Here is a 22,349-nt window from a genome sequence, read left to right as displayed (position 1 = left end):
CTTCCATTTCAGCCCTCACACATTACACACAGAACACCGGCTGTTCCAGGGCATAGAAATGACAGAGACTGTGTACAAACTACAAACCTGCTGTTCAGGACAGTTTTGCACAGCTTTCTCACCTGGTGTACCCAATGTAGAATCTGAGGACTCACGTATAGAGAGACCTCCCTCACTGCCAGGCGTGTCTGGATGGGAGACAAGGGCAAGGAAGCGGAGGGTGTGCAAGAGTATAGAATACAGGAGTCTGGCATGAAATGGTACAGAGGACGCATCCAAAAAAAAAATCACAACTTGCTTGGGAGCTGAGGAAGGGTTTAAAGTAGAAAGCCAAGACATTATTAAACTGTTAGAGGTTGGTTGGTACTCAAAGAGACCAGAGTTATTGAGGGTTAGTGTGCAGGTACAACAAGCAATGAGGAGGCAAAACATATGCTGGCTTTGGCTGCAGAGGAATTTAAGTTCAAAATTGGAGATGATTTTACCAATTATGTATGGCCACATCTGTGTACACGTCAGAGCTCCCTACCTGAGGAAGGAGATAGTTGTCCAATCACAAACAACGGAAAATCTGCAGATGCTGGAAATCCAAGCAACACACACGAAATGCTGGAAGAACTCAGCAGGCCAGGCAGCATCTATGCAAAAAAGTACAGTCGACATTTTGGGCTGAAACCCTTAGGCAGGACTGTCATAATGAGGCCGTACTCAGGTTGAAGGAACAATACCTCATATTCCACCTGGCTAGCTTCCAACCTGATAGCATGAACATCAATTTCTTGAAAATCTGGTAATGTCCCCCCCTTCACTATTCTCTCACCTTATCTCCTTGCTTGTCCATCGCCTTCCTTTGGTGTTCCTCCCCCCTTTTCTTTCTTCCATGGCCTTCTGTCCTCTCCTATTAGATTCCACCTTCTCCAGCCCTGTATCTCTTTCACCAATCAACATCAACTTCCCAGATCTTAGCTTCGTCCCTCCCCCTCCCTGTTTCACCTACCACCTTGTGTTTCTCACTCCTCTCCCCCAACCCCTTATATCTACTCCTTTTTTTCTCCTGTCCTGCCAAAGGGTCTCTGCCTGAAACGTCGACTGTACTTTTTTCCATAGATGCTGCCTGGCCTGCTGAGTTCCTCCAGCATTTTGTGGGTGATGCAAGGAGAAAGTTGTGATGGGAGTGAGTTGTGATGGGAGTGAGAAGGTTCACTAGACGAAGTCTGGGGTCAATGGATTTGTTGTAGGGTAGAGATCTAGAAAAGAGGGTCAGTACTTGACAGAGTGGATAAGAATAATGGTTCATTGAGTGTAAAACCAGAGGCCACAGTCTCAACATAATTGGTGAATTATTGTCACGTGCAGCAAGATAAAGTGAAAAACTTTGTTTTGCATTCCATCCATACTGATCAATTCATCACATCAGTACTTAGAGGTAGTACAGTGGAATGAATAACAGTGTTATGATGACAGAGAGAGTGCAGACAGACAGCAAAGTGCAAGGGCACTCATGGGTTCAACCGTGAGGTCAAGATTTCATCTGATTGTACAAGGGGCGTAATTAGGGTATAATGAGAAGAAGATAATTTTTTTCATGCAGAGTACGTGAATCTTTGGAATTCCTTGCCTTGGACAGCTGTGTTGGCTCAGGATTCAGAACATTCAAGACAGAAGAGTGGAGTTTTGTCCACTGAGGGAATTGGAGATTGGGATAAGTGCTGATCTTATTGAATACCCAGCCCTCTTTGCATTTCTTATGCTCTCCTGTTGTTATAATATCCAAGACAGGGACCAGGTAATCTGCTGTAGGGATATAGTGGGGAAAAAGACCAAAAGGAATGAGATGTTTTTGTTTCACCAGTCTACATCTCGTGGGCAGTGTCCATCATTGCACTGAGAATGGCAGCTTTCTCATCCGTTCAAACCCCGATGCGACTAAACCGAGGTGGACACCAGTTCCAATTCACTGGAGTTAGGACACATGCTGTGTGCCAATTATTGACCTGGACAATCCAACACTAAGCCGATTGTCAGGGTGGCCTCCTCGTCCTGATGAAAGAAGGGAGAGGCAGTGAAAGAGGAGGGTGGGAGGAGAGGAAGTGGTGGGGGTGGTGGAATGAGGTGGAGCGGATGGCTGGGTGGCTCAGAGGACAGGGAGATTGGGGTGATGATGACTGCATTTTCTCCTCCCCTGGTTACCAGGCTGCATTCAGATAAAACATGGCAGGTACATTGAGCACGAGCAGCTACGCACACAAATACCACTGAGTCGTAGGCAATGACTGACCAGTTTTTCCAGGACTGCCTGGGATACTGGTGGTGCCCACAACACACCCGATGAACTGCTTCCACCCAAAAGCACGCCCAGCTCCAGCCTGAGCCCACGGCTCCAAGCAGTGCGCCTGTCCCACTGAGCAGCCGAGGGTGGCACTCACGGAGAACGGAGTCTCCATGCCCCAGATCAGGTGCAGCACTGAGGGGACGTGGTTCGAACCCAGGCCGGGGCTCCCAAAATTGAGGGGGTCAGTCTGGAGAGCAGTAATGGGGGAGGGAGTAGAAAGAGGAAGATGGTGAGGGTGGTAGTGAGTGAGAGGAGAGTTCTGGGGTGGGCACACACGAGGGGAAAGTGAGGTATGAGGGATCGAGGTGGTGTAAATGGTTAATTGTCGGCTCCGCGTGTAAAGATACTGCAGAATTTCTCACATTACAGCAAGTGACTGCGCCACACAAGCAAATTTCTGCTGGGGAAGAGAATCCAGTCTTGATCATCCAATCAACCTCAGCAAACCTTAGCTGGAGGACAGAGGCTGAAGGCCAACAACCTGAATGTGCAGGTGGTTTGGGATTGTTGTGCATCGCCTCAGGACTGGGTGTAAATCAGATCCCTTAGCGAGTGGGATTCTGTGCATGGTACACTGAGAATGTGGACTAGGAACATCAGTCCTGTGGTCAGATCAGGGGCTGCAGGTTGCCCAAATGCTACTGAAAGAGTGGATATCAATCACAAATTTACCCACAGTACCAGGCATCACACACTATCGGAAAGAGACCCCAGTCAATCTGCACAGAGTTCCGGTCAGCAGGCGCCTGACCCCATGTGGTCACGAGGCCTGGGGCCAGTGCAAGGCCTCACTAGCTGCCTCAGTACTGGGGAATTGATGGTATTATAGCCAAGTTTGCAAACAATACGAAGATAGGTGGAGGGGCAGATAGTGTTGAGGAAGTGAGGAGGCTGCAGAAGGACTTGGACAGATTAGGAGATGGGACAAAGAAGTGGCAAATGGAATACAGTGTCAAGTAGTATATGGTCATGTACTTTGGTAGAAAGAATAAAATCATAGACTGCTTTCAAAAAGAGGAGAAATTTCAAAAATCAGAGGTGCAAAGGGACCTGGGAGTCCTCGTGCAGGGTTCCCTGAAGGTTAATTTGCAGGTTGAGTCAGTGGTGAGCAAGGCAAACACAATGTTAGCATTCATTTCAGAAGACGATTAGAATATTAAGGCAAGGATGTAATGTTGAGGCTTTATAAGGCAATGGTGAGGCCTCATTTGGAGTATTGCGAGCAGTTTTGATCCCCTTACTTAAGGAGAGGATGAGCTGACAGTGGAGAGAGTTCATAGGAGGTGCACAAGAATCATTCCAGGAATGAAAGGCATATCGTATGAGGAGCGTTTGATGCCACTGGGCCTGTACTTGCTGGAACTTGAAGAATGATGGAGGATCTCATTGAAACCTATTGAATACTGGAAGGCCCAGATAGAGTGGGTGTGTAGAGGATGTTTCCTGTGGTGGGGGGAGTCTAGGACCAGAGGGCACAGCCTCAGACTAGAGGGAACAGAGATGAGGAGGAATTTCATTAGCCAGAAGGTGGTGAATCCATGGAATTCATTGCCACAGGCAGCTATGGAGGCCAGGTCATTGGGTGTATTTAATGAGGAGGTTGATAGGTTCTTGATTAGTCAGGACATGAAAAGTTACGGGGAGAAGGTAAGAGAATGGGGTTGAGAGGGAAATGGGATCAGCCATGGTGAAATGGTGAAGCAGACAACAGGCCGAATCGCCCAATCTGCTCCTACTCTATGTCCTGAGAAACTGAGTTGCTGATGATACTGAGACGATTACTTGTATCTGATTGCACAATGTTTCAGATCTGGCTCCTGGGCTCTGGAGTGCAGTCCCGCCCAGCACAGCCATTAATCTGCCTAGACGGCACATCCAGTTCTTGGTTAGACAATCCCATCACTCAGAAAACCCTCCACTCCTGCAGCCACAGCAGTAACTAGCTGAGAGTGAGGTGTGACTGTGGCCACTCTCCTTCCCAGCACCATCGATGTGCACTCCAGCTCCAACCTGACTAACGTCAGGTCCCCACCCAACTCTATGAACAAACCAATTGTAATTGAGTTTCAAGAGCTCACTCTCCCTGGTGTGCGAGTCCGGAACACTGAAGCTCACTGTGGCACTGAGGGTGTAAGGCCATGGGGCAGCTCCCCTCTGATATGAACTCCAACATCCCATCCTAGATCAAAAGCTTCTTCCCTTTACCCACCAATATTTAGCCCCTTCAGATTACCACGAAGAACGGAAGTGTTGTGAGAAATTGGATCTGTGTGTCCAGAGGTTCAGCAGTTGTTGAAACTCTTCAAAGGACAGTGAAAGCAGTCCCTGAATGTTTTTAAGGCAGTTACTAAATGGCTGTGGGAGTGAGGGAAGAACCCACAGGCAGAATGTGAGTTTGAGGTTACAATCAGACCAGCCAGGAATCACCCTGATAGATTGTTTCCCATTGACCCAAACTCTGTCACTGACCAATCAAAACATGCGTTGCATCTTGTTTATGAAGGACATCATCAAGATGCCATGCTTATTTTGATTGGTCAGTGACAGAAGATGGGTGATTAGCTCACAACCTACAACCTTCAAAGTTTCCTCGGTAAAATGAGGGGAACTGGTGACCTACTCGGAGATCACCGCAATATCACAGTCATATTTTCAAACCACCTAAACTTTCCTTTAAACTTCATAACATCTTGTTTGTTCACTGTGATTTCCCCCTCCCGCCCCTCCACCGACTCTGCTCACGGCCCAATTGAACTGCTCAGAGCTGCGTGGCATTAACGTTTCCCTAATCATCCTTCCCCCAACACCGTTTTCCCCATATGAACCCCCCTCCCCATTTACATCATCTCTAGGGCAGTGCCCGAGGAATGGCCAGCCTGGCTTTAAACAGCGCAGGAGGGAGAGAAGGGCAGCGGACAAACTGAGGGGAACCTGGGAGATACTGGGGCAGTGGGTGTCTCTGCTTTAAACTACACGCCAAACACCGGCTGCAAAACGTTGCGACCGGTCCCGAGCCGCCTCTCTGCAACTGAACAATGAAGGTACGATTGAAGAACGCTTAGCTCACTCCTTAAAAATGCAGAGCGATTGTGAAAGAAAAGTCCCTGCGTGAGTTGTGGCATGTCAGGAACAGGCAGTGTAATCCACTTTATCTGGGACACCAAGGGCGATGTTAGGGAGGGCTCGGAGGGCAGCTGTTTACTAACACACTGCCTGCTTAGCGCTCACTGCAGCTTTCCCCGCCAGAGAACGGTTTGTGGAGCTCTATGCACGGTCACGGGCTGCCTTTCTAGACACTCACTGCGCAAAGTCAAGGGCAAAAGTCGAGTGTATTGTCACATGCACGAGAACAAGTAGACAGTGGAAAAACCTGGCAGCAGCGTATCAGGCACTTAGTAAAAGCTTGATAGCACAGTGAAACTTTGCTCATGGACAGACAGATGCTGAAACCGCCGCAGGGAACGGCATCAGGTTTGTTAGAGATATGTTTACACAACCCACTGGAATAAATTGTCAGCAGTAGCTTCCGAAAAAGGGAATAGAATATTCAGCATCGTACCTACTGATCTGTAATTTGTGAACAGAGTCACAGAGAGATACAGCATGGAAACAGGCCCTTCAACCCATCGAGTCCATGCTGACCATTTGCGCCAGTTTACATCAATCCTATTTATTCAGTTAGAGATACAGTGCGGAATAGGCCCTTCCAGCCACACCGCCCAACAACCCTGAATTAACCCCTAACCTAATCACGGGACAATTTACGAACACCGGTTAACCTACCGGGTACGTCTTTGGACTGTGGGAGGAAAGCGGGGCGCCCGGAGAAAGCCCACGCATTCCGTGCACAGAGCCGCCTTACAGAGGATGCTGGGGCTGAACTCTGAACTCCGAACTCCGATGATCCTGCTCTATAGCAACGTCCCGCCGCCAAGGCGCCCAATTCTCCCCGCATTCCCAATCACTCCCCCAAGATTCTACCCCTCACCAACATACTAGGGGATATACGTAGCATACTGACCTGCATGTTGAAGGAAACTAGGGCACCTGGAGGAAACCCGTGTGCCCACAGGGAGAACATGCAAACTCTGTACAGATAGGAGGGGAGGTCAGGATTGAACTTGGGCCCCTGGCACTACCAGCTGAGCCACTCTGTTACCCAAAAACTGTCTCCCTAGTTACTGTGCTAACTTGAAATATGTGGTAACATCAGAAACAGTGAATTATACAGCACAGAAGATATGGAGGGATGGGTCACAGCGCAGGCTGTTGCTTCCACAACTGCCTGTTTTAGCACGTTGCATAGCAGCTTCGCGGGGTAGGGGAGTCGGGGGGCATTGAAGGGGCAGATCACTGCACTTCCACTCTCTCCCAGCCTGAGGTCTGGTCCCACTCAAGGCCCTGCCCCATTTGCACTTACTAACACAACCTCCTTTGGGCGCCAAGGCAGCACAGCAGTTAGTACAATGCTATTACAGCTCTGGGTGTTCCAGAAATCAGAGGTCAATTCTGCATTGTATTGCTAAATACATAAATAATATATTTGAATATCTTTATTGTCATTGTTGTGGAGCAATGAAACACAGTTTAGCAGCTCAACGTTTTGCAGCATGACAAAGAATATATACATAAAATCTCCTATACTCCAGACATGATGCACCCACACTTCTGAGGCCCAACCCAGTCTTACTCCAGAACAAGCCCATTTCCTCACCCTGTCCCAGAATCCATGACATTCCCCTTCACTTTCCAATGCCTTTCCACATGTGCACACTAAAACTGTTTCATGCAACCTCACGATTTCCTTCCTATCTTTTCATTACTGTATTCTCCCCATAACCCATTACACATCAATGTGGCCAGTTCTCAGTTTACTCTCCACACCCCCCCCCCCCGGTGCCAGCAGTCAACCTGGACTCTCTACACTCTGTCCCTTCATCCAAGTCACTGGTACATGAACACTCAGAACTCTCTCCATTCCACACTGCCCAGAAATATCAGCGGCCACTGACCAAACTGGATGATAATTCTAAACAGCAATCCAAGAGTACGAAAATCCCTAACCAACCTTCGCGCAACTATAAATAAATGCCAGAGCTGTACCTACATTTAGAATCGGGGCAACATGAAGCTGGACCCAACAGGTTGCAGAGGTAACCCTCTCCGCACCAGGAGACTTATTCAGAAGTGGTGACGAAGGTTAAACCCACTTGAAGGGGCAACGAGAGGAGGTGGGGGTAAGGGGAGGATCACATGACTCGAGCCTGCTCCTGAACCTGCGCTCTCGTCACCTGCCGCTCCCCTGACCCTCACAGGACTGTCCCCCATCCCCGGAATCATCACACATATTTGTGCACATCATTCCCTAGACGGTGCAGGTTTTCGGGAAGAGGACATTCTTTCCTCCAGTGCTGTCCTTTTCCTGTGCACTAGGAGGTTGCCTATCCCTACAACCAGAACCACAGGTCCCCAAGGAGCACACAGGACACCATCCACTCACCAGCCTATCCACCACCATCACCACTCCCAGCTCCAGAGACAACAGCTGCCCCCACTGTTCCCATGTCACTCCCACCCAACCCTGGGTCTGGTTCCACTCTGTACCCACTCCCCTTCTCCGCCCTCAGATGGAAGGTCCAGTCCTATTCCCACACACTAACCCATCCATTCTCACACTAGTCCATGGTTAGTCTAGGCCTAAGGTTGTACCATGCCAAATCAAGGGTCCAACCTTCCCTCGTGGACCACAGCTGCCTCCATAACCATCACCTCCACTTGTAATCTGCTCTTACTCCCATCTCTGACTCCATCCCAGTTCACACCCTCCATTCTCCCTAAACCACCACCCATCTCCACCTTGCCCCCCCCACAACCACGACCCACCCACCTGGTTCCTGGTCAAGATCCCTGTCCCACTTGCACCTCATCCAAGCTCTACAAGACAAAACCCCATATCACTCCCATTTCCTTACGAGAACCTAGATCCTAATCCGACACTCCAATACTCCATGAAAAGGTCTGGTCCCACACGTTCCTTCCACACCCACTCAGACCCACTATCCAAACCCCTGTCCCACACCACCCAGCTCAAGGTACAAACCATCCACTCCCCTCTCCATTGCTGGTAGTACTCGCACTGTCTCCCTCCACTGTCCCAGAGTCTGGTACAGCCTCTACTCTGAAAGTTCTCACAGCTCTTTCTCTCACCCTGGACTACATTCCCACTTTCCCAGCATCATCCTTAATAGAAGACAAGCTACTTACAATGGGCTAAACTCCGAACCCCAAAGTATTCACCACCCTGCAGATAGGAAATGTGGGGCAAATGGGAGCAAGCAAAGTCCCAATGGGCTGAATGGCCAAGGAATATCACAAGGAATAAGAGAAAATATTAACTGAGAACCAGGAAAGAGGTATTGGAGAGATCAGGTTGCTGAGAAGTCAGCAGAGCCACTCTGAAACAGTCAACAGGACAGAACTCAAGTGGTACCTTCAGCCACAGCAGACCGGACGGAAAACCCCCAGCAGAAGGAAGGAGATGGAAGCTACAGGCACAAGGATGAATTTATCACAGGGGCTCAGGAATGGTACCTAATGGGCCCCACAGATCCACTGCTGGCAGTTAAATCGTTTGGAATAATTAAAGACTCACAGCAAAATCAAAATGTTGGGATTAGGGAGACGAGTGATAACGTGTTTCTTTCTGTGCTCCATCACCTTTAACCCATCTTTAATTTTCAGTATTATTCATCCCTCCTCCCCAAAATACTGACCTTGCCTCTCCCTCACACCACCCATCCAGTCCTTCCCTCATCCCTCATTCCCCCACCCCACCCCCCCAAACTACCCATTCCCTACCTGGTTCCAAGTCCGCAGTATCAGCCTTAGAACTAACTGTAGAAATGTTTCAATCATCGTTTTAACTACCCTGACCCTGGCTGATATCTATAACCAATATTATTACCTTTTTTTGTTAGTACAAATTGGCCATCACAGTTCCCAGGTTATAATAGTAATTAAACTTCAATAATATGTTAGCAGGTTCCAAAGAAAGTTTGAGAGGGTGCGGCTATAGCAAATTACAGTAGGAATGTACATCTTCCTTTCCTTTTATAATGAATAAAATTGGTTTATTATTGTCATATTAACGGTGAAAATTTGCCTTTTGCCTTGCATATATTTCCTACAAATCAATTCATTGCATCAAGGCAGGACAAGGTAAATGATAGGAATGCAGGATTAAGTGTTACAGTACAGAGAAAATGCAGTGCAGGGAGGCAGCAAGATGTGAGGCCATAAGAAGGTAGAATACGAAGTCCAAAGTCCATCTTATCACAACAGTTTTTAACAAAATAGAAGCTTTGACTTTCTACCATCAGACAGGAAACTACAATGCATAAAAGCAAGGATGATCAGGATGGGAGACAATTTCTTCCTCCAGGCCATTAGGCTTCTGAACTCCCAGCTGCATCATTTTCTGCCCCGTAGCTTACAATATTTAATATTAATGCACTTTAGTTTGTTATTTATGTGTGATTCGCCTGTAGATTTTATCCATACCTTAATAAGTTATGGTGTGTTATGTGTATTACTGTGCTTTACACCCTGGTTCGAAGAAACCTTGTCTCGTTTCTATGTACATTATATGGTCGTACACATGTATGTAGTTAAATGACAATAAACTTCACTTGACTTGAAGCTGTCCTTGAGTCTAGTGGTATATGCTTTCAGGTATTTGTATCAATGGAAGAGGGGAGAAGAGTGAAAGAGATAATATCCAATAATGATCAATCGAGAATCTATCAACCTCTGCCTTAAATATACATAAAGATGTCCTCCACAGCTGCCTGTGGCAAAGAATTCCACAGATTCACCACTCTCGAGCTAAAGAAGTTCCTGCTCATCTTCATTCTAAAAAGGTACCCTCTGTTCTGAAGCTGTGTCCTCTGGTCTTAGACTCTCCCATTATTGGAAACATCCACTCTGTCAAGGCCTTTCACCATTCAATAGGTTTCAATGAGGTCACCCCTCATTCTTCTGAATTCCAGCGAGTACAGGCCCAGTGCCATCAAACACTCTTCAGATGATAAGCTGTTCAATCCTGGAATCATTTTCGTGAATGATAAAAATTTCATAAATTATATAAAAGAAAATCCCATCTGGGCAGCAACAAAGGCAATGTGCTTAGTACATTTCAATTGCTGTGCGCAATGCAAAGTGTCAAGGAGTCCATGGAGGAGAGGTCAGTTTTCATGATGCGTAAAGTCGGTGAACTCCCTTGTCCTTGGCATGTTGAGGTTGGCCCAGCACAGGCTACGGGTGATGTTTGTTCCAAGGAACATGAAACTCTCAACACTCTCTACCTCAGGAGCGTTGATGTGGACAGGACTATGTGCACTACCCCTTTCCTGAAGTCAATGAGCAGCTCTTTCGTTTTGATGACATTGAGGGACAGATTGCTGTCATGACACCATGCCAGCAGGCTCTCTATCTCCTTCCTGTACTCATTGTCATTTGAGATGCAGCCCCAGCTGCAAACTTGCCCAGTGCCATCAAACATTCTTCAGATGATAAGCTGTTCAATCCTGGAATCATTTTCGTAAATTATATAAATTTCATAAATTATATAAAAGAAAATCCCATCTGGGCAGCAACAAAGGCAATGTGCTTAGTACATTTCAATTGCTGTGCGCAATGCAAAGTGTCGAGAAGTCCATGGAGGAGAGGTCAGTTTTCATGATGCGTAAAGTCAGTGAGCTCCCTTGTCCTTGGCATGTTGAGGTTGGCCCAGCACAGCTGCAAACTTGCAGATGGGGTTAGAACAGAACCTGCCCATGCAGTTTCAAGTGTACAGGGAGTAGAACAGGAGCTGAGGAGACAGCATTGTGGGGCACCAGTATTGAGAATAATCGAGGCAGAGCTCCAGCTGCCTACCTTTACCAATTGCAGTCTGGTGGCCAGGATGTCAAGGATCCAGTTGCAAAGGTGTTGAGTCCCAGATTCAGGAGTTTGGAATTTAGTTTTGAAGGCAGTGCTGTGGCCCATAAACATTTGTCTAACATAGGTGTCTTTACGGTCCAAATGTTTCAGAAATGAGTGTAGGGCAAGGGAAAAGGCTTCTACTGTAGACCCGTTTTGGCAGTGGGTTGAGGTTTTCTGACATGATGGTGGATGTCAAAGCTACTGGGCAGTGGTTGTTTAGGCACAGCATCTTGATATGCTTAAATATAGGGATGATAGTGATCTTCTAAAAGCATGTAGGAAGCTGAGATTGAAGGAGGGAGAAGTTTAGAATATGTGCAATTACCCTCGCCAGTTATCTGGGCAGGATCTGAGGATATCACCAGGGACGCCATCCAGGTTAGATGTTTTCTGCGGGTTCACTTTCCAGAAGATTGAATGCGTCTGCAATGATAACTATGGGGTTCAGAGGCGCTGGAGGCAGTTAGGATGGGTGGTGATAGTCCAAACCCCTTCTTTTCAAAATGCACATAGAATGCATTAAGCTCATTGCAAAGGGGTGTGTTGCTGCCTGATTTTGTTTTGTACCCTGTTACAGCACACGAGTCCTGCCACAACTGATAGCTGGTCTGGGATTTTATCTTGTACTGGTATTGCCTCTTAGCATCTTTGATAGCTTTATGGAAATCCTGTCTCGAATTCATGTACAGATCAGGGTCACCTGGTTTAAATTCTGCCGTCCTGGACTTCAGAAGAGTGTAGATCTCCAAGTTCATCTATGGTTTCTGGTTTAGGATCACCTGGGTTGTCCTCCACACATTTAAAGTCCATGACAGAAGTGATATATTTATCTAGGCTGGCTGTTAAGTCTTTGGACATAGACTAGTCTACTGACTCAAAGCAGTCACATAGAAACTCATCTGTTTCGTCAGACCAGCTCTGAATGACTTTCTGTATCAAATCTTCGCGTTTCAACTTCTGTTTGTTGGTAGGGAGAAGATCAGCCTGGTGGTCTGATTTGCCAAAGATGAGGAGGGGATGGCTCAGTAGGCATCTTTAATAGTTGCGTAGCAAAGGCGCTTGGGTTCCTGGTGGGACAGGAAGGTGCTGGTAATAGTCTGGTAACACACTCTTGAAGTTGGCCTGGTTGATGTCACAGCAATGACGGACAGAGCCTCAGGGTTTCCCGTTTCAAGGAGCATAGTTCATTGAGTGCAGGCTTCGTGTCTGCCGGGGGTGAGATGTAGGCTGCCATCAGAATAGCCAAAGTGAACTCCGATGGCATGTCATGTGGGCAACGCTTCACCATTAGATGAGTGAGCAGAAACTTGCCAGGACCATGATTAGGAAGCAGACTCCTGCACCTCGAACTTTGCCTGAGTATGCTGTATGATCCCATCTGGTGAACTGAGAAGCCATCAGGTTGCATTGGAGCAACCAGGCAAAACAACCAAACAGCAAATATTGGGAAATAGGTCTTTAAAGAAAAACAGAAAATGTTAGAAGCACTCAGTAGAACAGACAGCATCTGTGGAAAGAGATGTTGCTTGACTAGATGAGTGTTTCCAGCAAGTACACAACCAAAAGTGGATCGTAATAATATGGGAGCTTCTAAGTTTATTGGAAGCAAGAGCTTTTGAGAATGCATCTATAGATACAAACACAGGACCACAGTCAGCCACTGAAGGCTGGAGAAAAATAACCCACTCAGAATTATCCAAGGCAGGTACAGAAAGGGAAACTGGAAGACCAGGCCCGGGGAAGGTTTCCTGCTCTGTGGTGGCACGCAGGTATTCGTCACGGCTCAGTCAGCAGAATTTCAGAGGCTTGAGCACATAAAAATCAAAACTGACACAGTGCTGCAATGCAGGAGATACTGGTTTTCGGATCGGACGTTAAATCTGCTCTTTTAGGTGGCCGTGAGGAGAGCTGTCAAGCCTGTGTCTTCACTCTGCTATAGGTATTTGGGTCACTATCAAGTGATGCTTTGGTGGGGGACATAGTTTATGGTAGCTATCGATAGCCATCACTAAAGGTGTCAGACTACAGCTTCAAGTTCAAGGTCTGACCACGGTCACCGTCACCCACATGTTCACACGATGTGCGATCAGGAAGTGATAACAGACAGAACATCAGTACCCTTTCTCTCCCTCCTCCCATTCACGTCTGTGGGTCAATGCAGGCCAATGACAGGCTCGAGCTTGTGGCAAATTGCATGTCTGACTCGCAGATTCAAGAAATGAGTAATTGCTGTAACCCTTGTATCCCTGCTCCACCTCCTGATACCTGCTCCATAGGAGCACGCAAAGCTTGTGAGCTTGTTGATAAAACTGTCAAAAGCAAGAATGTGCATAATCATTGTATGTGCCAATTAATCTGATTATGAAATCTGATAATGAATACACAAATTGTATTCATCACCAGTGGGAGTGCTGTGAAACATTTTCCTTTAATGCACCCCAAACCCCTGATACCTCCCCCCTCTCCAACTGTTCCCTCTGATCTGCGCGGGTCGTGGCCGCACAGTAACTAAAATGTACCAAGCACATTGCCTTTATTGCTGCCCAGATAGAATTTTCTTTTATATAAGTTATGAAATTTATATCATAGAAACATAGAAAATCTACAGCACAATACAGGCCCTTTGGCCCACAAAGCTGGGCCGAACATGTCCTTACCTTAGAACTACCTAGGCTTACCCATAGCCCTTTATTTTTCTAAGCTCCATGTACCTATCCAGGAGTCTCTTAAAAGACCCTATCATTTCCGCCTCCACCACTGCCGCCAGCAGCCCACATCACTTACGAAAATGATTTCAGGATTGAACAGCTTCTCATATGAATAGCCTTTGATGGCTCTGGGCCTGTATTCACTGGAATTCAGAAGAATGAGGGGTGACCTCATTGAAACCTGTCGAATGGTGAAAGGCCTTAACAGGGTGCATGTTTCCAATAATGGGAGAGTCTAAGACCAGAGGACACAGCCTCAGAATAGAGGGTGCCCTTTTAAAATGGAGATGAGCAGGAATTTCTTTAGTCCAAGAGTGGTGAATCTGTGGAAGTCTTTGCCACAGGCAGCTATGGAGGACTTCTTTATGTATATTTAAGGCAGATTCTTGACTGGTCAGGGCATGAAGGGATACGGGGAGAAGGCAGGAGATTGGGGCTGAGAGGAAAATTGAATCAGTCTTGATGCCGGAGCAGACTCGATGGGCCAAGTGACCTAATTCTACTCCTATATCTTATGGTCTTATAATGTTAATACAAAGTGCGTGCAGTTTTCAGACTATGTAAAAATTTTCCACTCAGAGTAATGGTTGTGCAGCTATAAAAATAAATTAGAAGGAACATTGTTGGCCCCAGTGCAGCCACACCAATGTCTATGCATATTGCCATAAGCATGTCTGCACTATATACATACGCTCCCACACCCATGCACCCCAGCATACACACCCACTCTAACTGTTCCATTCACCATACCTGCACATTGACTTCACCGGCCCTTTGCACCACTGCCGGTCGCATGTCTGATTGCACAGGTCACCACTGTGCAAACTTGGTCTTGTCTTCCCTCAACGTTCGTGAACATGAGCATCTGCAAACAAACACAGCTGATCCCCTCTCCCCAAAGCCGGCTTATCCTCAGGGGGGCCCCCAGAAATAACCAAGGTGCTGCCGCCATGAATCTATCTGGGATCAGGTGATGGCAGAGGTCTGGAATGGACTACGACCCAGGAGGAACGTACAGCTGGAGCAACAAACAGTCTGCTGGAGGAACACAGCAGGTTGAGAAGCAATGCGGATGATACAAGATTTTGAAGTTTCAGGACTTTATGGTAGGTTTCAACTCAAAATGTCAACATTTCCTTCCCCCCCCACATAGATATTGTTTGATCTGTTGAATTCCTCCACCAAATTTTTTGTTGGACCGATTAGATTGACCCAGATCTTCATTGATACATTAGTTCCCTCCTCTATTTAACAGTCTCAGCCTCAGACCTTAAGCTAACATTACTGGCAAAATCATTGGGGAAATCATCATTTAAAACATTTATATTCAGATTGTTGAAGAACAAATCAGCTTCGGTCTTTTCTAAATTAATATCAGAGTCCTCTCCCTCATGATCAAAACCATCAGTGCACTTGAATTGAAAATCCTTCCTTATCTACAAGATACTACTACTTTCATAAGGGGTGTTGTTACCAGCATTCAGCTTTATTAGTGACATATCTGAATGGTAGTGAGATATTCACATATCCTGACACCTTACAATCACTAAAGAAAGCCAGCAGGATGAATCCCCTCTCCCCCACCCACCAACCTTCCCCCTCACCTGGTCTCACCGATCATCTGCCATCTTGTATTTCTTCCTGTCTCCAATCAGATCTCATCACGTATGATGCACCAGTAGCGCTATACTGTTTATGTTTAAATTTGCATTGTAATGCACCTTATTATTCGTTAATTTATTTGGGGTAATATTTCTTTATGCGTTATGTGTGTGATTTATATGTACTGTGTTGTGCACCTTGGTCCAGTGGAACGTTGTTTTGTTTGGCACTATACATGTGTACAGTTGAATGACAATAAACTTGAACTCTTCCCCACCTTCTTATTCTGGTTTCTGCCCCCTTCCTTTCCAGTCCGGATGGAGGGTCTGACCCAAAGTGTTGACGGTTTATTCCCTTCTATAGATGCTGCCTGACCTGCTGAGTTCCTCCAACATTTTGTGGTGGTCAAGACTTCCAACATCTGCAGAATCTTTTGTGTTCAAGGTGACCATCAGCCTTGCAACTTGCTCAAATGTCCATAAATTGTGTTGGTAGTTGCAGAAACACATTAGGTACATAATTACAATAAAATGCAATTATGGAACACAGTTTTTAGAACATGCTTCCAAAAATAACTGAACCCATGTCAATAAGGAGTGTTACAATATATGCCAAGTAAAAGCCTCGACTATAAAGAAACTAAGATTTCTGTGTTAACTCAGAATTGAGTGATGCTCAGGCATTTCTTGACTTAAGTCATAAATGTTCGAGGGAACACATCTACGGAAAGAAAGTTGCGATGAAAGATGGAAATGAAACGAGAAGGAGGCTTGTAGGGAGCTGGTGGGGTTGAGAGCAGTGACATGCAGTTAGTCATTGCTTCTCCTGTCTAATACCTTGATGTATTTATGTTTTGCCTAATGTACATATTATTTCTCTGGATAGTTTGCAAAACAAAGATTGTCACTGTATCTTGGTACTTATGACAAAAATTACCAATTCCAGTTAATACAGATAACACTGATATTAAAGTCACAATAATTCCTTTACAAAAAGGAACAATATTGATGGTCATAAACATATAAACATGCCTATCCAACATCACCCTGGACCGATTCTCCCTCCCTGGAGCCCATTGATTTTCCATTTCTCGCCGAAGTGTTGCCTGTTGCACAATAAGCTTGATTTTCTGCAATAATCTTTGACATGACACTTCAATCGAGCACCTTTTGGAAATAGCATCACTGCTCCAAATCCTAAACCACCCCCTTCCACTACTGTAGGTCAGACCCCTCTGCACTGAGAGAAGTTCCTGGTCATGAAAAACGGGGGTGCTGCATTAAGATGGTTACTCCCGGCTCCATTTCAGGAAGCAATAACATTCCCTTCACAATCTGGCCCTTTCACAAATCACAGCAGTGGCAATGGCATTACTATAATTATTGATATTCCATCCAGCAACATGATCTAAACGCCACATTGTGTATCGCCATGACAACAGTTTCCCATTCCTAACAGAACGAAACTTCAGGAGGAGGTCACTCAATAAGTGAAACCCAATCATTCATGGATTCCACAAACCATCTCTACCCAACACAGCACAAACCTCCAATGCTTTGCCATCCTCCACTGTTCTCCTGAAGCCCCCCACACGTATTTCTGTTTCCAGTTTACATGCAACGCCAGCTTGGAGGCCAAACAACACCAGCAGGCCACTGACACAGCGCTCTCCACCGTCCCACAGGCATCAGCCCCGTCTTACTCTTTATTTTCCCCACCACGCGTACTTCAGCCCTATCAATGTCCCGACACCCAAATCCAGCTCCCCAAAAATTTTCACCCCACTGAGGCTGGGTGAGACTAGAACGAGAGGTTAATTGTGAAAGATGAAATGCTTATGGGGAACGTGGGAGGGAACGCCTTCACTCAGAGGGTGAAACGAACTGCCAGTGGAAGCGGCAGGTGGTAGATTTCAACATTTAAAGGAGTTTTGTTTAGCTACTTGAACGGGAGGGATATGGAGCGAAAAATAGTTCAGCACGAACTAGACGGGCCGAAGGGCCTGTTTCTGTGCAGTAGTGGTCTATAATTCTATACCCCACCTTTCACCTATTGCACATCGTCCTGATTGACCTTCCCCTTTTTGCCCTCGAACCCAACCCCTTTCACCGCCAAATGGGTGGGTAGTCGATGGGCCGAATGGCCCACTACTGCGCTCGATGACTACCCCCACCTTCCTCAGGCCCACTCCATCCCTCTTTTACCCGACTCCCCCTCTCTCCCCATACGCCTCCCTCTCCTTACCGAAGATGGTGACATTTTTCACATGAGCAACCGGCAGCTGGCGGGAGTCCAGGAGTCGGTACCAGCCATTCGGGTAGACCGGGGGTAGCTCTCCTCGCTTGCGCCTCCGCCTCACTTCGTTGGCCTTGTGGCGGCGACTAACGCCGGGGTCGGGGGTGTAGCCTACATCGTGCAGCTCCCGGAAGAGCTCCAGGGGAACGAAGAGAAGGCGGTATAACCAGATCAGGACGAACAGCAGCGGCAACAGGAGCAGCAGCGGGAGCGGCGACAGCGGTTCCTCTGACAGGAGCAGCAGGGGCAGGAGCAGCAGGAGTCCTGAGGCAGGCAGCCAGCAGCTCCCGGCCCACTCCATATCCACCGCAATACGCTCTCTGTCACCCAGTTTAGCCCCAGCTCAGATAAACCACGGGCACCTGCCCCGCCCCCCCGCACATGGTTGCCCCGCCCCCGCACATGTTTGCCACGCCCCTCGCATCTGTCTGCCACGCCCCCGCACCTGCCTCAGCACCACACCTGTAAGCCCCGCCTCTACACCTTTTAGTCCCGCCACCACACCTACCCCTTTCCGTTTCCCGCACCTGCTTCAGCTCATTTCCCATAACGGTACCTGTATCTGCCCGGTAACATCACATCTCCACCCTCCCCCACCCAGCGCAGCCACGGGCAGGAATGAGGATCATAAACTTCCAACCCGATTCCACCTTCGGACATAATTTCCAAATGCACTGCCTTGTACCATTCACACAGGACTAAGGCTGCGGTTGTGAATGTTGGATTTGTTACATGGAAGGCACTCCTGTTTCCCGGCATTAACAACTTGAAGGGCCAAACCTGTATTCCAGGTTGTCAAATTGTGCGAAGTAAATCCACTGTCAACCTCCCCAGCATGTTCTGTTTTTAAATCGATCTAAAGAAATCTCACGGCAAATTACAAGGGCTCAATAAAGAATACCGCGTTTCACCAATTTATTGGACCCATAGAATCATTATCAGCACGAAAAGCGGGCCGTTCGCTCCATCGATTCCGCACCGATCACCAAACTTCCATCCACGCTATTGGCATGTTCCGTTCTCCCCATGTTCCGTATACTCCACATCGATCGATAGCATCCGTGCCCCGAAGGACAATGCATGACGTCACTGCAGTGACCTCTCCAGGGCACAGGCATGGGCGGAAGATAACGGAGATCCTGGGATGCCCAGTGGTCAAGATCCCCCTCTCGGCCTCACCAGTGCGGTCGAAAGGAAAGGGAAGCAATACGTTTGGCCCCAGCTTGGCTGCAGGAGCAGCCGGAAGCATGTTCAGTGTCATCCAGCCGCCTTAGGGCCTCCGCTCCGGATTTGCAATCTGCGTTTACTCCCGTAGCCTTCGTCTCTCCCGAAGCTGCCCACAAGGCCGTGGGGCTTTTTACCCATAACTGTGGTTTATAAATCGTAAACAACCCTAGTTCCTACCGCTCACCGGCAAGCTAGAAACCAACCCAAACATCGTTGGGACGTGGGGGTGGGGCGGAGGACCCAGGGAAACCAAGATCGTCAGCCAGCACCCGAGATCAGGATCGAACTCGTGTCTCCGGAGCCGCGAGGCAGCAATTCCACCAGTTGCCGCATTGTACCACCCAAGAGGAGAGCAGTTCGTTTAAAACGGGCCATGGAATTTAAAAATTGCATTCAATTGAGTGTTGAGTTTGAACTCATATCGTTGAGAGAAAGTTACTGACATTAACTAGATTTTCATTCTTTTTTCTGAAGCCGTAATGCAGGAGAACAATCTGTCCCGAATAATGGACAGATTTTAACTCAGAACGCAAAATATATATTTTGTCTTGTTAGTCTCACCTCTCTGCCTCTTTATTGGGGAAAGAGGGAGCCTGCGGCATGTCGAATTGTCGGTTGAACGATTAGTTTTTGTTGTACTGCAGACCTTGGTCTTTAGTGGGGGATTTGCAATTGTTTGTTTGGTGGGTGGAGAGTGCTGATGCCTTTGTGTTGAAGTAAGTGGGGGATGGGGGGGAGGTGCTTTGCTGCTGCTTGTGCGTGGAAGGAGGGAGTGGGGAGGGAGTGAATTTGAGGTTCTAATGTTTCTCCTGCCACTCATTCTTAGGGACACTCTTCTGTTCCAGTGGATGTCTGCGTAGAACAAGAATTTCAGGTTGCATATTGTTTACATTATCTGATATTAAATGAAGCTATTGAAGATATTATAATATCAGAAAATTTGTTTGCGAATTGGTCCACCGAGGAAAAACAAGTGGAGAAATTCTCAAGATACGGGAGAGAGCAGGTGCTGAAATACAGAGCACATGCCAAACAAGGCAGTGCTGGAGGAACTCGGCAGGTCAGGCAACAGCTCTGGTGAAAACGGACAGTCGACATTATGGTCGAGATCTGCATCTGGCCTTGGCTTCTCAGCACTGCCGTTCTGGGGCAAACAAAGCTTGATCTAAGCGCCTGTTTCAACATTGCCTGGCCAAAACCTAACTAAAGTGGAGAAAAATTAATTTCGTCTAACACAGGATGCGTCAAGAGAGTGTGCTCTTTATATCTTGAAGAATCCGCTAATCGCTGGATTGATATCATTCTAACATGCTAACGATGCTTTATGTGAAAAGCGCGCTTTACACCAAACGAAGTGATGTGAAAGGCAGTCCTGGCGAAGGACCTCGGTCCGAAATGTCGATTGTACCTTTCCTAGAGATGCTGCCTGGCCTGCTGCGTTCACCAGCAACTTTGATGTGTGTTGCTTGAAAGGCTGTTTACCTAGTTTTAGAATATTGCAAGTGAATCACGTTTTACTTTCGTTAATCAAAAGCCCCCAACTGCACCGAGACGGCACATGGGTCGCCGTCTCCAATGAGCCAGGCCCTGACCTCCGGGACAGTCTGTATGGGCTTTTTATTTTCTCCCTGTGACTGCACAGTTTTCCCTCCGATGCTCCGGTTTCCTCGCGCCTCCCAAGGGCGTGCTGGTAGGGCGATTAACTTAAAGCGTTCTCGTTCTCTCTCTCTCTCTCTCTCTCTCTCTCTCTCTCTCTCTCTCTCTCCTCTCTCTCTCTCTCTCTCTCTCTCTCTCTCTCTCTTCACAAACTTGCTGAATAATTTCTTTTAGATTCCCAGCACCCACGGTTATTTTTATGTTCAGAATCAGGTTTAATGTCACCGGCATAAGTCATGAAATTTGTTAACTTAGCGGCAGCAGTACAATGCAATACATGGTAATATAGAGAAAAAATAAATAGATAAATCAATTACAGTAAGTATGTATATATAATACTTAAATTAAAAATAGTGCTAAAACAAATAATCTAAAAAAGAGAGGTAGTGTAGTGTTCATGGGTTCAATGTCCATTCAGAAATCAGACAGCAGAGAAGAAGCTGTTCCTGAATCACTGACTGTGTGCTTTTAAGCTACTGTACATCCTTCCTGACAGTACCAATGAGAAGAGGGCATGTCTTGGGTGATGGGGGTCCTTAATGATGTCCCGGATACTACGGGCATTTACTGGGTGGTTGTGCAGTTGACATTGAACAAGGAGATGTACAATGGAATGGGAGGAGTATCTATTGCAGGATGAACCATGCTTTTTCCTCCGGGATCCCAGGTATTGTTTTGGCTAAACTATTCATGAAACAACCAAAATGTTGACCTCACAATAACCGCTAAAGATTTTCATAAACACGAGAAATGATTCGATGAAATAACTAAATAAGTTGAATTGTAATGTTTGAATGGCAAGGAAAAACACTCTTCTGCCCAACTCAAAACCTATTATTTAACCTTGCCTTTACCTGAGATCTTTTATTTTCATCTTTATTTTTATTTTTGTTTTTTTTTAAATTTTGTCTTCATGTTTGCTCTTCATCTCTTTGCAAAACACTTTGAACTATATCCTCTGTATGAAAAGTGTAGAAATAAGTTATTAACTCATCCATGCTGTCCAGGTTACCCATCTGAACCAGTCCAATATACCCATCCGAATAGTCCAAGGCTTGTGACCTGTACCTCTCTAAATCTTTCTTATCCATGTATATACTGTATCCAAATGCCTTTTGAACATTGTAACTGTACCCAGTTCTACTTCTTTCTTTGGCAGCTCATTCCATATATCCACCACCCTCTGTGTGAAAAACACGCTGCTCAGTTCCCCTTTAAAATATTTCCCTCTCAAATCAAAACCCTCTAACCTTAACCCCCACCGCACCATCACCACCAACCCTGGGGAAGTGTTATCTATCTATACCCCTTATGGTTTATAAAGATCACCCCTCAGCCCGATCACTCTTGAGTAAACAACCCCAGTCTTTCCAGCTTCTCCCTATAACTCAAGCCCTCCAGTTCTGACAATGCCTTTGTGAAACTTTTCTGCATCCTCCATAGCTTATTCACATTCTGCCCAGAACTGTGCTCAATTCTGGTCGCCTTATTACAGGAAGGATGTGGGAGCCATGGAAAGGGTGCAGAGGAGATTCACAAGGGTGTTG

The 22,349-nt window shown here is 46.7% G+C and overlaps 1 protein-coding gene across 2 annotated transcripts in view; it reads right to left on the bottom strand.

Annotated features, from left to right (window-relative positions):
* Positions 1-18,241, bottom strand: part of zgc:92275 (cholesterol 7-desaturase nvd) — a 48,701-nt gene extending 30,460 nt beyond the window's left edge. For both annotated transcript variants that reach the window (XM_063073177.1, XM_063073176.1), the window contains exon 1: positions 17,869-18,241. In XM_063073177.1, the coding sequence (XP_062929247.1) occupies positions 17,869-18,220 (352 nt within the window). In that variant the 5' untranslated portion in view covers positions 18,221-18,241. The remainder of the gene's footprint in view (positions 1-17,868) is intronic.
* Between the last annotated feature and the right edge of the window lie 4,108 nt (positions 18,242-22,349).

This window comes from Mobula hypostoma, chromosome 21 (assembly GCF_963921235.1).
Source record: "Mobula hypostoma chromosome 21, sMobHyp1.1, whole genome shotgun sequence".
In the NCBI taxonomy this organism is placed as follows: domain Eukaryota; kingdom Metazoa; phylum Chordata; class Chondrichthyes; order Myliobatiformes; family Myliobatidae; genus Mobula; species Mobula hypostoma.
Note: the sequence above shows the minus strand (reverse complement) of the source record. Positions and strands in the feature narration are given on the sequence as shown.